Source organism: Salmo trutta, chromosome 18 (genome assembly GCF_901001165.1).
Source record: "Salmo trutta chromosome 18, fSalTru1.1, whole genome shotgun sequence".
Taxonomy (NCBI): Eukaryota; Metazoa; Chordata; class Actinopteri; order Salmoniformes; family Salmonidae; genus Salmo; species Salmo trutta.
The window spans coordinates 58,146,077-58,162,311 of record NC_042974.1 but is presented as its reverse complement, the minus strand read 5'-3'; the positions used below and the strand labels follow the sequence as shown (position 1 = coordinate 58,162,311).

The 16,235-nt window shown below is 48.9% G+C and overlaps 1 protein-coding gene across 2 annotated transcripts in view; it reads right to left on the bottom strand.

Annotated features, from left to right (window-relative positions):
- The window catches only part of tmem184ba (transmembrane protein 184ba), a 31,098-nt gene that overhangs the window by 2,375 nt on the left and 12,488 nt on the right, over positions 1 to 16,235 (bottom strand). For both annotated transcript variants that reach the window (XM_029699216.1, XM_029699218.1), the window contains exons 4-7: positions 1,499 to 1,589; positions 1,176 to 1,343; positions 813 to 982; positions 412 to 612 (exon numbers count right to left, since the gene is read on the bottom strand). In XM_029699216.1, the coding sequence (XP_029555076.1) occupies positions 412 to 612; positions 813 to 982; positions 1,176 to 1,343; positions 1,499 to 1,589 (630 nt within the window). The remainder of the gene's footprint in view (positions 1 to 411; positions 613 to 812; positions 983 to 1,175; positions 1,344 to 1,498; positions 1,590 to 16,235) is intronic.

The following is a 16,235-nucleotide window of genomic DNA, read 5'->3' as shown; positions in this document are numbered from 1 at the left end:
ATAACGCAGCATGGGGAAAGAGAAATAAATGACATGGAAGGAAGAATAAGAAAGACAAAATGACCCAGAGTATAGGAAGAGGAGGGATGACCAATGAACCCAGATAGGAGTTTATAAAAAGAACGAAGGAAAGGAGGTATTCCCAAAAACAAAGATGAATGAAAGATGATAAAGGAAAATAAAGGAGTATGGAGAGGACGAGGACAAATTTGGAAACGTATGTTGACAAGGGAACAGAGAGAAAAGAGAGTGTGAGTCAGTGAAAAGAGAAGACCAAGACATCATGTTATAGAGAGAAGATAAGTTCTGCAAAATGTGAAAATATTACAGTGCCACAGCCCAATGAGCTGGACCAATATCAAGTAGGTCGACGCCACAGTAAATAATACAGCTAAAACTCAGTCTCCTTACCCTGAGAGAGAGAGTCCAGCCGCTTGTCCATGTAGATCCTGTATGTAAAGGCATGACGCAGGGCCAGGGAGGCAAAGAACATCTCAATGCAGACGATGAAGTTCTGGTACCCGGCGGCAACCGTTCCCTCTCCCACTGACACCTCGGGTGAGTTGATTTTGGGGATGGCCCCACACTTCTCTAGGATGGCCAGCAACATGCCTGATGGAAAATAAACAGAGATTAATTAACAAATACAGGTATGTGAAGAATGACTACAGTACTATAATAATATTGACTTGGGTATGGATATGATATGAATGACCTCATTCATAATCAAATACCAACAGCGCTTCAATTACCTAAAAATGTCAATCTGTAATTAGATGCTTGGTGTGTATGTGTGTGTGTGTGTGTCTCACCCTGCCAGAAGGAGAGGAAGATGACAGATTTGACCATGAAGAACTTGAGCAGGGGGCTGTAGGGGCTGAGCAGGTCCCGGGTGGAGAAGTAGAAGAGGAAGAGGGCGTAGAGAGACAGGCTGACTGAGATGTTGTAGACGATGGACACATACAGGTACCCACTGTTCACACTGGGGGGGGGACAGACATGGACATGACTGTTGATTAGATTTGAGTGTAAACCAGCATTAGGACAAACCTGTATCACTGGATTTACATCTATCCACACAGAAGCACGGTGGATTTTGGGTAATTAAACGTGTTATTATAACGCGTTGGTATGAGATATTCTACGATTGCTTAAGAAGAAGCACAGTGTCGTACTTGAAGTCTCCGTCGCGGTACTTTCCAAAGGCCTGTAGGATGACTGTGACCACGGCCATGAGGGGTTTGACCACACAGAACTGTAGCGTGGCCTGCTTACAGAACCGCAGGAACCCAATGGAGTAACTCCTCCCCCAGAGACAGCATGTACCGTAAATACAACTGGACCTAGAGACGCAGGAAAACACCGTGTTAAATACAGCATCAGGTAATGAGAGATGTTCCACACACACACACACACACACACACACACACACACACACACACACACACACACACACACACACACACACACACACACACGAGTGGAAGAAAAGACTCACTGAATAGGTTTTCCTCTGATTTCAGCCATGATGGCACTCTCTCCTCCCAGGTACTCATAACACAGGCTCAGGAAGTTATAGATGACAAACGCTGCACAGGAGAGACACACACATCGTCAATAAAGGAGCATTTAAGAAGTCAACAACGCAAACATTTAAACGACTCGGACATGTTTTACATCATAATTGCCCTCCTAATATGGGCATGGAAAAAAATCTCAAACCCAGTACTCTTCCATTCCAAGAGACAAGATAAGACAATGACTGTCATATCAAAGGAAATGGACACACACAATCTAATTCTCACCTTTGACTGAACCAATGAAAGACTACCTACAGTATTTATCCAGTGGCCCGTCTATGACCTTCTCTGTCTGTATTGCATCAATGTTACCAATATGACAGATAGAGAAAAGGCCCAGCCCTGATCCCTCGCTGCATATGACCAGCACACTATACACCATTGTACTATCTACTAACCCCTGAAGGGGGATTCAAGTGTGTGTAACAGACAGTATGGGAGGGTGAGTGTCAGTGTGTGTAACAGACAGTATGGGAAGGTGAGTGTCAGTGTGTGTAACAGACAGTATGGGAGGGTGAGTGTCAGTGTGTGTAACAGACCGTATGGGAGGGTGAGTGTCAGTGTGTGTAACAGACAGTATGGGAAGGTGAGTGTCAGTGTGTGTAACAGACAGTATGGGAGGGTGAGTGTCAGTGTGTGTAACAGACAGTATGGGAGGGTGAGTGTCAGTGTGTGTAACAGACAGTATGGGAGGGTGAGTGTCAGTGTGTGTAACAGACAGTATGGGAGGGTGAGTGTCAGTGTGTGTAACAGACAGTATGGGAGGGTGAGTGTCAGTGTGTGTAACAGACAGTATGGGAGGGTGAGTGTCAGTGTGTGTAACAGACAGTATGGGAGGGTGAGTGTCAGTGTGTGTAACAGACAGTATGGGAAGGTGAGTGTCAGTGTGTGTAACAGACAGTATGGGAGGGTGAGTGTCAGTGTGTGTAACAGATAGTATGGGAGGGTGAGTGTCAGTGTGTGTAACAGACAGTATGGGAAGGTGAGTGTCAGTGTGTGTAACAGACAGTATGGGAGGGTGAGTGTCAGTGTGTGTAACAGACAGTATGGGAGGGTGAGTGTCAGTGTGTGTGTGTAACAGACAGTATGGGAGGGTGAGTGTCAGTGTGTGTAACAGACAGTATGGGAGGGTGAGTGTCAGTGTGTGTAACAGACAGTATGGGAGGGTGAGTGTCAGTGTGTGTAACAGACAGTATGGGAGGGTGAGTGTCAGTGTGTGTAACAGACAGTATGGGAGGGTGAGTGTCAGTGTCTGTAACAGACAGTATGGGAGGGTGAGTGTCAGTGTGTGTAACAGACAGTATGGGAGGGTGAGTGTCAGTGTGTGTAACAGACAGTATGGGAGGGTGAGTGTCAGTGTGTGTAACAGACAGTGTGGGAGGGTGAGTGTCAGTGTGTGTAACAGACAGTATGGGAGGGTGAGTGTCAGTGTGTGTAACAGACAGTATGGGAGGGTAGGTGTCAGTGTGTGTAACAGACAGTATGGGAGGGTGAGTGTTAGTGTGTGTAACAGACAGTATGGGAGGGTGAGTGTCAGTGTGTGTAACAGACAGTATGGGAGGGTGAGTGTCAGTGTGTGTAACAGACAGTATGGGAAGGTGAGTGTCAGTGTGTGTAACAGACAGTATGGGAGGGTGAGTGTCAGTGTGTGTAACAGACAGTATGGGAGGGTGAGTGTCAGTGTCTGTAACAGACAGTATGGGAGGGTGGGTGTCAGTGTGTGTAACAGACAGTATGGGAGGGTGAGTGTCAGTGTGTGTAACAGACAGTATGGGAGGGTGAGTGTCAGTGTGTGTAACAGACAGTATGGGAGGGTGAGTGTCAGTGTGTGTAACAGACAGTATGGGAGGGTGAGTGTCAGTGTGTGTAACAGACAGTATGGGAGGGTGAGTGTTAGTGTGTGTAACAGACAGTATGGGAGGGTGAGTGTCAGTGTGTGTAACAGACAGTATGGGAGGGTGAGTGTTAGTGTGTGTAACAGACAGTATGGGAAGGTGAGTGTCAGTGTGTGTAACAGACAGTATGGGAGGGTGAGTGTCAGTGTGTGTAACAGACAGTATGGGAAGGTGAGTGTCAGTGTGTGTAACAGACAGTATGGGAGGGTGAGTGTCAGTGTGTGTGTAACAGACAGTATGGGAGGGTGAGTGTCAGTGTGTGTAACAGACAGTATGGGAGGGTGAGTGTCAGTGTGTGTAACAGAGAGTATGGGAGGGTGAGTGTCAGTGTGTGTAACAGACAGTATGGGAGGGTGAGTGTCAGTGTGTGTAACAGACAGTATGGGAGGGTGAGTGTCAGTGTGTGTAACAGACAGTATGGGAGGGTGAGTGTCAGTGTGTGTAACAGACAGTATGGGAGGGTGAGTGTTAGTGTGTGTAACAGACAGTATGGGAGGGTGAGTGTTAGTGTGTGTAACAGACAGTATGGGAGGGTGAGTGTCAGTGTGTGTGTAACAGACAGTATGGGAGGGTGAGTATCAGTGTGTGTAACAGACAGTATGGGAGGGTGAGTGTCAGTGTGTGTAACATACAGTATGGGAGGGTGAGTGTAAGTGTGTGTGTGTAACAGACAGTATGGGAGGGTGAGTGTCAGTGTGTGTAACAGACAGTATGGGAGGGTGAGTGTCAGTGTGTGTAACAGACAGTATGGGAGGGTGAGTGTCAGTGTGTGTAACAGACAGTATGGGAGGGTGAGTGTCAGTGTGTGTAACAGACAGTATGGGAGGGTGAGTGTCAGTGTGTGTAACAGACAGTATGGGAGGGTGAGTGTCAGTGTGTGTAACAGACAGTATGGGAGGGTGAGTGTCAGTGTGTGTAACAGACAGTATGGGAGGGTGAGTGTCAGTGTGTGTAACAGACCGTATGGGAGGGTGAGTGTCAGTGTGTGTAACAGACAGTATGGGAAGGTGAGTGTCAGTGTGTGTAACAGACAGTATGGGAGGGTGAGTGTCAGTGTGTGTAACAGACAGTATGGGAAGGTGAGTGTCAGTGTGTGTAACAGACAGTATGGGAGGGTGAGTGTCAGTGTGTGTGTAACAGACAGTATGGGAGGGTGAGTGTCAGTGTGTGTAACAGACAGTATGGGAGGGTGAGTGTCAGTGTGTGTAACAGACAGTATGGGAGGGTGAGTGTCAGTGTGTGTAACAGACAGTATGGGAGGGTGAGTGTCAGTGTGTGTAACAGACAGTATGGGAGGGTGAGTGTCAGTGTGTGTAACAGACAGTATGGGAGGGTGAGTGTCAGTGTGTGTAACAGACAGTATGGGAGGGTGAGTGTCAGTGTGTGTAACAGACAGTATGGGAGGGTGAGTGTCAGTGTGGTGTAACAGACAGTATGGGAGGGTTGAGTGTCAGTGTGTGTAACAGACAGTATGGGAGGGTGAGTGTCAGTGTGTGTAACAGACAGTATGGGAGGGTGAGTGTCAGTGTCTGTAACAGACAGTATGGGAGGGTGGGTGTCAGTGTGTGTAACAGACTATGGGAGGTGAGTGTCATGTGTGTACAGACAGTATGGGAGGGTGTGTCAGTGTGTGTAACAGACAGTATGGGAGGGTGAGTGTCAGTGTGTGTAACAGACAGTATGGGAGGGTGAGTGTCAGTGTGTGTAACAGACAGTATGGGAGGGTGAGTGTCAGTGTGTGTAACAGACAGTATGGGAGGGTGAGTGTAGTGTGTGTAACAGACAGTATGGGAGGGTGAGTGTCAGTGTGTGTAACAGACAGTATGGGAGGGTGAGTGTCAGTGTGTGTAACAGACAGTATGGGAAGGTGAGTGTCAGTGTGTGTAACAGACAGTATGGGAGGGTGAGTGTCAGTGTGTGTAACAGACAGTATGGGAAGGGTGAGTGTCAGTGTGTTGTAACAGACAGTATGGGAGGGTGAGTGTCAGTGTGTGTGTAACAGACAGTATGGGAGGGGTGAGGTGTCATGTGTGTAACAGACAGTATGGGAGGGTGAGTGTCAGTGTGTGTGGAACAGACAGTATGGGAGGTGAGTGTCAGTGTGTGTACAGACAGTATGGGAGGGTGAGTGTCAGTGGTGTAACAGACAGTATGGGAGGTGAGTGTCAGTGTGTGTAACAGACAGTATGGGAGGGTGAGTGTCAGTGTGTGTAACAGACAGTAGTGGGAAGGGTGAGTGTCAGTGTGTGTAACAGACAGTATGGGAGGGTGAGTGTCAGTGTGTGTAACAGACAGTAGGGGAGGGTGAGTGTCAGTGTGTGTAACAGACAGTATGGGAGGGTGAGTGTCAGTGTGTGTAACAGACAGTATGGGAGGGGTGAGTGTCAGTGTGTGTAACAGACAGTATGGGAGGGTGAGTGTCAGTGTGTGTAAACAGACGTAGGGAGGGTGAGTGTCAGTGTGTGTCACAGACAGTATTGGAGGGTGAGTGTCAGTGTGTGTAACAGACAGTATGGGAGGGTGAGTGTCAGTGTGTGTAACAGACAGTATGGGAGGGTGAGTGTTAGTGTGTGTAACAGACAGTATGGGAGGGTGAGTGTCAGTGTGTGTAAACAGACAGTATGGAGGGTGAGTGTCAGTGTGTGTAACAGACAGTATGGGAGGGTGAGTGTCAGTGTGTGTAACAGACAGTAGGGAGGGTGAGTGTCAGTGTGTGTAACAGACAGTATGGGAGGGTGAGTGTCAGTGTGTGTAACAGACATGATGGGAGGGGTGAGTGTCAGTGTGTGTAACAGACAGTATGGGAGGGTGGAGTGTTAGTGTGTGTAACGACAGTATGGGAGGGTGAGTTGTAGTGTGTGTAACAGACAGTAATGGGAGGGTGAGTGGTCAGTGTGTGTGTAACAGCAGTATGGAGGGTGAGTATCAGTGGTGTGTAACAGACAGTATGGAAGGGTGAGTGTCAGTGTGTGTAACAGACAGTATGGGGAGGGGTGAGTGTCAGTGTGTGTAACAGACAAGTAGGGGAGGGTGAGTGTCAGTGTGGGTGTAACAGACAGTATGGAGGGTGAAGTGGTCAGTGTGGTGTGTAACGACAGTATGGGAGGGTGAGTGTTCAGTGTGTGTAACAGACAGTATGGGAAGGGTGAGTGTCAGTGTGTGTAACAGACAGTATGGGAAGGGTGAGTGTCAGTGTGTGTAACAGACAGTATTGGAGGGTGAGTGTCAGTGTGTGTAACAGACAGTATGGGAGGGGTGAGTGTTAGTGTGTGTAACAGACAGTATGGGAGGGTGAGTGTAGTGTGTGTAACAGACAGTATGGGAGGGTGAGTGTTAGTGTTGTACATATGGGAGGTGGAGTGTCAGTGTGTGTAACAGACAGTATGGGAGGGTGAGTGTCAGTGTGTGTAACAGACAGTATGGGAGGGTGAGTGTCAGTGTGTGTAACAGACAGTAAGGGAGGGTGAGTGTCAGTGTGTTGTACAGACAGTAATGGGAGGGTGAGTGTCAGTGTGTGTAACAGACAGTATGGGAGGGTGAGTGTCAGTGTGTGTAACAGACAGTATGGGAGGGTGAGTGTCAGTGTGTGTAACAGACAGTATGGGAGGTGAGTGTCAGTGTGTGTAACAGACAGTATGGGAGGGTGAGTGTCAGTGTGTGTAACAGACAGTAGGGGGAGGGTGAGTGTCAGTGTGTGTAACAGACAGTATGGAGGGTGAGTGTCAGTGTGTGTAACAGACAGTATGGAGGGTAGGTGTCAGTGTGTGTAAACAGACAGTATGGGAGGGTGAGTGTTAGTGTGTGTAACAGACAGTATGGGAGGGTGAGTGTCAGTGTGTGTAACAGACAGTATGGGAGGGTGAGTGTCAGTGTGTGTAACAGACAGTATGGGAAGGTGAGTGTCAGTGGGTGTAACAGACAGTATGGGAGGGTGAGTGTTAGTGTGTGTAACAGACAGTATGGGAGGGTGAGGGTCAGTGTCTGTACAGACAAGTATGGAGGGTGGGTGTCAGTGTGTGTAACAGACAGTATGGGAGGGGTGAGTGTCAGTGTGTGTACAGACAGTATGGGAGGGTGAGTGTCAGTGTGTGTAACAGACAGTATGGGAGGGTGAGTGTCAGTGTGTGTAACAGACAGTATGGGAGGGTGAGTGTCAGTGTGTGTAACAGACAGTATGGGAGGGTGAGTGTTAGTGTGTGTACAGACAGTATGGGAGGGTGAGTGTCAGTGTGTGTAACAGACAGTAATGGGAGGGGTGAGTGTTAGTTAGTGTGTGTAACAGACAGTATGGGAGGTGAGTGTCAGTGTGTGTAACAGACAGTATGGGAGGGTGAGTGTCAGTGTGTGTAACAGACAGTATGGGAAGGTGAGTGTCAGTGTGTGTACAGACAGTATGGGAGGGTGGAGTGTCAGTGGGTGTGTAACAGACAGTATGGGAGGGTGAGTGTCAGTGTGTGTAACAGACAGTATGGGAGGGTGAGTGTCAGTGTGTGTAACAGAGAGTATGGGAGGGTGAGTGTCAGTGTGTGTAACAGACAGTATGGGAGGGTGAGTGTCAGTGTGTGTAACAGACAGTATGGGAGGGTGAGTGTCAGTGTGTGTAACAGACAGTATGGGAGGGTGAGTGTCAGTGTGTGTAACAGACAGTATGGGAGGGTGAGTGTTAGTGTGTGTAACAGACAGTATGGGAGGGTGAGTGTCAGTGTGTGTAACAGACAGTATGGGGAGGGTGAGTGTCAGTGTGTGTAACAGACAGTAATGGGAGGGTGAGTGTCAGTGTGTGTAACAGACAGTATGGGAGGGTGATGTGCAGTGTGTGGTAACAGACAGGATGGGAGGGTGAGTGTTAGTGTGTGTAACAGACAGTATGGGAGGGTGAGTGTCAGTAGGTGGGTAACAGACAGTATGGGAGGGTGAGTGTAGTGGTAACAGACAGTATGGGAGGGTGAGTGTCAGTGTGTGTGTAACAGACAGTATGGGAGGGTGAGTGTCAGTGTGTGTAACAGACAGTATGGGAGGGTGAGTGTCAGTGTGTGTAACAGACAGTAGGGGGGGGTGAGTGTCAGTGTGTGGTAACAGACAGTATGGGAGGGTGAGTGTCAGTGTGTGGTAACAGACAGTATGGGAGGGTTCAGGGATGGGGGGTAACAGAAAGAAAAAGTCGAGTGTCAGTGTGTGTAACAGACAGTATGGGGGGGTGAGTGTCAGTGGTGGTGTAACAGACAGTATGGGAGGGTGAGTGTCAGTGTGTGTAACAGACAGTATGGGAGGGTGAGGTGTTAGTGTGTGTAACAGACAGTATGGGAGGGTGAGTGTTAGTGTGTGTACAGACAGTAAGGGAGGGGTGAGTGTCAGTGTCTGTAACAGACAGTAATGGGAGGGTGAGTGTCAGTGTGTGTAACAGACAGTATGGGAGGGTGAGTGTCAGTGTGTGTAACAGACAGTATGGGAGGGTGAGTGTCAGTGTGGTAACAGACGTATGGGAGGGTGAGTGTCAGTGTGTGGTAACAGACATTATGGAGGGTGAGTGTCAGTGTGTGTAACAGACAGGATGGGAGGGTGAGTGTCAGTGTCCTGTAACAGACCAGTATGGGAGGGTGAGTGTCAGTGTGGGTAACAGACAGTATGGGAGGGTGAGGTGTCAGTGTGTGTAACAGACAGTATGGGAGGGTGAGTGTCAGTGTGTAACAGACAGTGTGGAGGGTAGTGTCAGTGTGTGTAACAGACAGTAGGGAGGGTGAGTGTCAGTGTGTGTACAGACAGTATGGGAGGGTAGTGTCAGTGGTGTGTAACAGACAGTATGGAGGGTGAGTGTTAGTGTGTGTAACAGACAGTATGGGAGGGTGAGTGTCAGTGTGTGTAACAGACGTATGGGAGGGTTAGGTTGTCAGTGTGTGTACACAGCAGTATGGGAGGGTGAGTGTTAGTGTGTGTAACAGAGTATGGGAGGGTGAGTGTCAGTGTGTGTAACAGACAGTATGGGAGGGTGAGTGTAGTGTGTGTAACAGACAGTATGGGAAGGGTGAGGTGTCAGTGTGTGTAACAGACAGTATGGGAGGGTGAGTGGTCAGTGTGTGTAACAGACAGTATGGGAAGGGTGAGTGCAGTGTGTGTAACAGACAGTATGGGAGGGTGGAGTGTTCAGTGTGTGGTAAACAGACAGTATGGAGGGTGAGTGTCAGTGTGTGTAACAGACAGTATGGGAGGGTGAGTGTTAGTGTGTGTAACAGACAGTATGGGAGGTGAGTGTCAGGGTGTGTAACAGACAGTATGGGAGGGTGAGTGTCAGTGTGTGTAAACAGACAGTATGGGAGGTGAGTGTCAGTGTGTGTAACAGACAGTATGGGAGGGTGAGTGTCAGTGTGTGTACCAGACAGTATGGGAGGGTGAGTGTCAGGTGGTGTGTAACAGACAGTATGGGAGGGTGAGTGTTCAGTGTGTGTAACAGACGAGTATGGGAGGGTGAGTGTCAGTGTGTGTGTAACGACAGTGGGAGGGTGAGTGTCAGTGTGTGTAACAGACAGTATGGAGGGTGAGTGTCAGTGTGTGTAACAGAGAGTATGGGAGGGTGAGTGTCAGTGTGTGTAACAGACAGTATGGGAGGGTGAGTGTCAGTGTGTGAACAGACAGTATGGGAGGGTGAGTGTCAGTGTTGTAACAGACAGTATGGGAGGGTGAGTGTCAGTGTGTGTAACAGACAGTATGGGGGGTGAGTGTTAGTGTGTGTTGTAACAGACAGTAGGGAGGGTGAGTGTGTTAGTGTGTAAAGACAGTATGGGAGGGTGAGTGTCAGTGGTGTGTAACAGACCAGTATGGGAGGGTGAGTATCAGTGTGTGTAACAGACAGTAGGGAGGGTGAGTGTCAGTGTGTGTAACAGACAGTATGGGAGGGTGAGTGTCAGTGTGTGTAACAGACAGTATGGGAGGGGTGAGTGTCAGTGTGTGTAACAGACAGTATGGGGGGGTGAGTGTCAGTGTGTGTAACAGACAGTATGGGAGGGTGAGTGTCAGTGTGTGTAACAGACAGTATGGGAGGGTGAGTGTCAGTGTGTTGTAACAGACAGTATAGGGAGGTGAGTGTCAGTGTGTGTAACAGACAGTATGGGAGGGTGAGTGTCAGTGTGTGGTAACAGACAGTATGGGAAGTGTGAGTGTCAGTGTGTGTAACAGACAGTAATGGGAGGGTGAGTGTCAGTGTGTGTAACAGACAGTAATGGGAGGGTGAGTGTCAGTGTGTGTAACAGACAGTATGGGAGGGTGAGTGGTAAGTGTGTTGTAACAGACAGTAGGGGAGGGTGAGTGTCAGTGTGTGGTAACAGACAGTAAATGGGAAGGGTGAGTGTTAGTGTGTGTAACAGACAGTATGGGAGGGTGAGTGTCAGTGTGTGTACGACAGCTATGGGAGGGTGAGTGTCAGTGTGTGTAACAGACAGTATGGGAGGGTGAGTGTCAGTGTGTGTAACAGACAGTATGGGAAGGTGAGTGTCAGTGTGTGTAACAGACAGTATGGGAGGGTGAGTGTCAGTGTGTGTGTAACAGACAGTATGGAGGGTGAGTGTGAGTGTGTGTAACAGACAGTATGGGAGGGTGAGTGTCGTGGGTTGTAACAGACAGTATGGGAGGGTGAGTGTCAGGTGTGTAACAGACAGTATGGGAGGGTGTGTCAGTGTGTGTACAGACAGTATGGGAGGGTGAGTGTTAGTGTGTGTAACAGACAGTATGGGAGGGGGAGTGTTAGTATGTGTAACAGACAGTATGGGAGGGTGAGTGTCAGTGTGTGTGTAACAGACAGTATGGGGAGGGTGAAGTATCAGTGTGTGTAACAGACAGTATGGGAAGGTGAGTGTCAGTGTGTGTAACAGACAGTATGGGAGGGTGAGTGTCAGTGTGTGTAACAGACAGTATGGGAGGGTGAAGTGTCAGGTGTGTGTGCTGTAACAGACAGTATGGGAGGATGAGTGTCAGTGTGTGTAACAGACAGTATGGGAGGGTGAGTGTCAGTGTGTGTAACAGACAGTATGGGAGGGTGAGGTCAGTGTGTGTACAGACCAGTATGGGAGGGTGAGTGTTAGTGTGTGTAACAGACAGTATGGGAGGGTGAGTGTTAGTGTGTGTAACAGACAGTATGGGAGGGTGAGTGTCAGTGTCTGTAACAGACAGTATGGGAGGGTGAGTGTCAGTGTGTGTAACAGACAGTATGGGAGGAGTGTCAGTGTGTAACAGACAGTATGGGAGGGTGAGTGTCAGTGTGTGGTAACAGACAGTATGGGAGGGTGAGTGTCAGTGTGTGTAACAGACAGTATGGGAGGTGAGTGTCAGTGTGTGTAACAGACAGTATGGGAGGGTAGGTGTCAGTGTGTGTAACAGACAGTATGGGAGGGTGAGTGTTAGTGTGTGTAACAGACAGTATGGGAGGTGAGTGTCAGTGTTTGTAACAGACAGTATGGGAGGGTGAGTGTCAGTGTGTGTACAGACAGTATGGGAAGGTGAGTGTCAGTGTGTGTAACAGACAGTATGGGAGGGTGAGTGTCAGTGTGTGTAAGACAGTATGGGGGTGAGTGTCAGTGTCTGTAACAGACAGTATGGGAAGGTGAGTGTCAGTGTGTGTAACAGACAGTATGGGAGGGTGAGTGTCAGTGTGTGTAACAGACAGTATGGGAGGGTGAGTGTCAGTGTGTGTAACAGACAGTATGGGAGGGTGTGTGTTAGTGTGTGTAACAACAGTATGGGAGGGTGAGTTCAGTGTGTGTAACAGACAGTATGGGAGGGTGAGTGTCATGTGTGTAACAGACAGTATGGGAGGGTGAGTGTCAGTGTGTGTAACAGACAGTATGGGAGGGTGAGTGTCAGTGTGTGTAACAGACAGTATGGGAGGGTGAGTGTCAGTGTGTGTAACAGACAGTATGGGAGGGTGAGTGTCAGTGTGTGTAACAGACAGTATGGGAGGGTGAGTGTCAGTGTGTGTAACAGACAGTATGGGAGGGTGAGTGTCAGTGTGTGTAACAGACAGTATGGGAGGGTGAGTGTCAGTGTGTGTAACAGACAGTATGGGAGGGTGAGTGTCAGTGTGTGTAACAGACAGTATGGGAGGGTGAGTGTCAGTGTGTGTAACAGACAGTATGGGAGGGTGAGTGTTAGTGTGTGTAACAGACAGTATGGGAGGGTGAGTGTTAGTATGTGTAACAGACAGTATGGGAGGGTGAGTGTCAGTGTGTGTGTAACAGACAGTATGGGAGGGTGAGTATCAGTGTGTGTAACAGACAGTATGGGAAGGTGAGTGTCAGTGTGTGTAACAGACAGTATGGGAGGGTGCAGTGTGTGTAACAGACAGTATGGGAGGGTGAGTGTCAGTGTGTGTGTAACAGACAGTATGGAGGGTGAGTGTCAGTGTGTGTGTGTAACAGACAGTATGGGAGGGTGAGTGTCAGTGTGTGTAACAGACAGTATGGGAGGGTGAGTGTCAGTGTGTGTAACAGACAGTATGGGAGGGTGAGTGTCAGTGTGTGTAACAGACAGTATGGGAGGGTGAGTGTTAGTGTGTGTAACAGACAGTATGGGAGGGTGAGTGTTAGTGTGTGTAACAGACAGTATGGGAGGGTGAGTGTCAGTGTCTGTAACAGACAGTATGGGAGGGTGAGTGTCAGTGTGTGTAACAGACAGTATGGGAGGGTGAGTGTCAGTGTGTGTAACAGACAGTATGGGAGGGTGAGTGTCAGTGTGGTAACAGACAGTATGGGAGGGTGAGTGTCAGTGTGTGTAACAGACAGTATGGGAGGGTGAGTGTCAGTGTGTGTAACAGACAGTATGGGAGGGAGTGTCATGTCTGTAACAGACAGTATGGGAGGGTGTGTGTCATGTGTGTAACAGACAGTATGGGAGGGTGAGTGTCAGTGTGTGTAACAGACAGTGTGGGAGGGTGAGTGTCAGTGTGTGTAACAGACAGTATGGGAGGGTATGTCAGTGTGTGTAACAGACAGTATGGGAGGGTAGGTGTCAGTGTGTGTAACAGACAGTATGGGAGGGTGAGTGTTAGTGTGTGTAACAGACAGTATGGGAGGGTGAGTGTCAGTGTGTGTAACAGACAGTATGGAGGGTGAGTGTCAGTGTGTGTAACAGACAGTATGGGAAGGTGAGTGTCAGTGTGTGTAACAGACAGTATGGGAGGGTGAGTGTTAGTTGTAACAGACCAGTATGGGAGGGTGAGTGTCAGTGTGTGTAACAGACAGTATGGGAGGGTGGTGTCAGTGTGTGTAACAGACAGTATGGGAGGGTGAGTGTCAGTGTGTGTAACAGACAGTATGGGAAGGTGAGTGTCAGTGTGTAACAGACAGTATGGGAGGGTGAGTGTCAGTGTGTGTAACAGACAGTATGGGAGGGTGAGTGTCAGTGTGTGTAACAGACAGTATGGGGTGGTGTATGTTGTGTGTGTAACAGACAGTATGGGAGGGTGAGTGTCAGTGTGTGTAACAGACAGTATGGGAGGGTGTAGTGTCAGTGTGTGTAACAGACAGTATGGGGAAGGGTGAGTGTCAGTGTGTTGTGAACAGACAGTATGGGAGGTGAGTGTCAGTGTGTGTAACAGACATTATGGGAAGGGTGAGTGTCAGTGTGTGTAACAGACAGTATGGGAGGGTGAGTGTCAGTGTGTTGTACAGACAGTATGGGAGGGTGAGTGTCAGTGTGTGTAACAGCAGTATGGGAGGGTGAGTGTCAGTGTGTGTAACAGAGAGTATGGAGGGGTGAGTGTCAGTGTGTGTAACAGACAGTATGGGAGGGTGAGTGGTCAGTGTGTGTAACAACAGTAATAGGGGTGAGTGTCAGTGTGTGGTAAACAGACATATGGGAGGGTGAAGTGTCAGTGTGTGGTAACAGACAGTATGGGAGGGTGAGTGTCAGTGTGTGTAACAGACAGTATGGGAGGTGAGTGTCAGTGTGTGTAACAGACAGTATGGGGAGGGTGAGTGTCAGTGTTGTGTAACAGACAGTATGGGAGGGTAGTGTCAGTGTGTGTAACAGACAGTATGGGAGGGTGAGTGTCATGTGTGTAACAGACAGTATGGGGGGTGAGTGTCAGTGTGTGTAACAGACAGTATGGGAGGGTGAGTGTTAGTGTGTGTAACAGACAGTATGGGAGGGTGAGTGTTAGTATGTGTAACAGACAGTATGGGAGGGTGAGTGTCAGTGTGTGTGTAACAGACAGTATGGGAGGGTGAGTATCAGTGTGTGTAACAGACAGTATGGGAAGGTGAGTGTCAGTGTGTGTAACAGACAGTATGGGAGGGTGAGTGTCAGTGTGTGTAACAGACAGTATGGGAGGGTGAGTGTCAGTGTGTGTGTGTAACAGACAGTATGGGAGGGTGAGTGTCAGTGTGTGTAACAGACAGTATGGGAGGGTGAGTGTCAGTGTGTAACAGACAGTATGGGGGGTGAGTGTCAGTGTGTGTAACAGACAGTATGGGAGGGTGAGTGTCAGTGTGTGTAACAGACAGTATGGGAGGGTGAGTGTTAGTGTGTGTAACAGACAGTATGGGAGGGTGAGTGTTGTGTGTAACAGACAGTATGGAGGGTGAGTGTCAGTGTCTGTAACAGACAGTATGGGAGGGTGAGTGTCAGTTGTGTAACAGACAGTATGGGAGGGTGAGTGTCAGTGTGTGTAACAGACAGTATGGGAGGGTGAGTGTCAGTGTGTGTAACAGACAGTATGGAGGGTAGTGTCAGTGTGTTTAACAGACCGTATGGGAGGTGAGTGTCAGTGTGTGTAACAGACAGTATGGGAGGGTGAGTGTCAGTGTCTGTAACAGACAGTATGGGAGGGTGAGTGTCAGTGTGTGTAACAACAGTATGGGAGGGTGAGTGTCAGTGTTGTAACAGACAGTATGGGAGGGTGAGTGTCAGTGTGTGTAACAGACAGTGTGGGAGGGTGAGTGTTATGTGTGTAACAGACAGTATGGGAGGGTGAGTGTCAGTGTGTGTAACAGACAGTATGGGAGGGTGGGTGTCAGTGTGTGTAACAGACAGTATGGAGGTGGGTGTTAGTGTGTGTAACAGACAGTATGGGAGGGTGAGTGTCAGTGTGTGTAACAGACATTGGGAGGGTGAGTGTCAGTGTGTAACAGACAGTATGGGAAGGTGAGTGTCAGTGTGTGTAACAGACAGTATGGGAGGGTGAGTGTTAGTGTGTGTAACAGACAGTATGGGAGGGTGAGTGTCAGTGTCTGTAACAGACAGTATGGGAGGGTGGGTGTCAGTGTGTGTAACAGACAGTATGGGAGGGTGAGTGTCAGTGTGTGTGTAACAGACAGTATGGGAGGGTGAGTGTCAGTGTGTGTAACAGACAGTATGGGAGGGTGGAGTGTCAGTGTGTGTAACAGACAGTATGAGGTGATGTCATGTGTGTAACAGACAGTATGGGAGGTGAGTGTTAGTGTGTGTAACAGACAGTATGGGAGGGTGGTGTCAGTGTGTGTAACAGACAGTATGGGAGGGTGAGTGTTAGTGTGTGTAACAGACAGTATGGGAAGGTGAGTGTCAGTGTGTGTAACAGACAGTATGGGAGGGTGAGTGTCAGTGTGTGTAACAGACAGTATGGGAGGGTGAGTGTCAGTGTGTGTACAGACAGTATGGGAGGGTGAGTGTCAGTGTGTGTAACAGACAGTATGGGAGGGTGAGTGTCAGTGTGTGTAACAGACAGTATGGGGGGTGAGTGTCATGTGTGTAACAGAGAGTATGGGAGGGTGAGTGTCAGTGTGTAACAGACAGT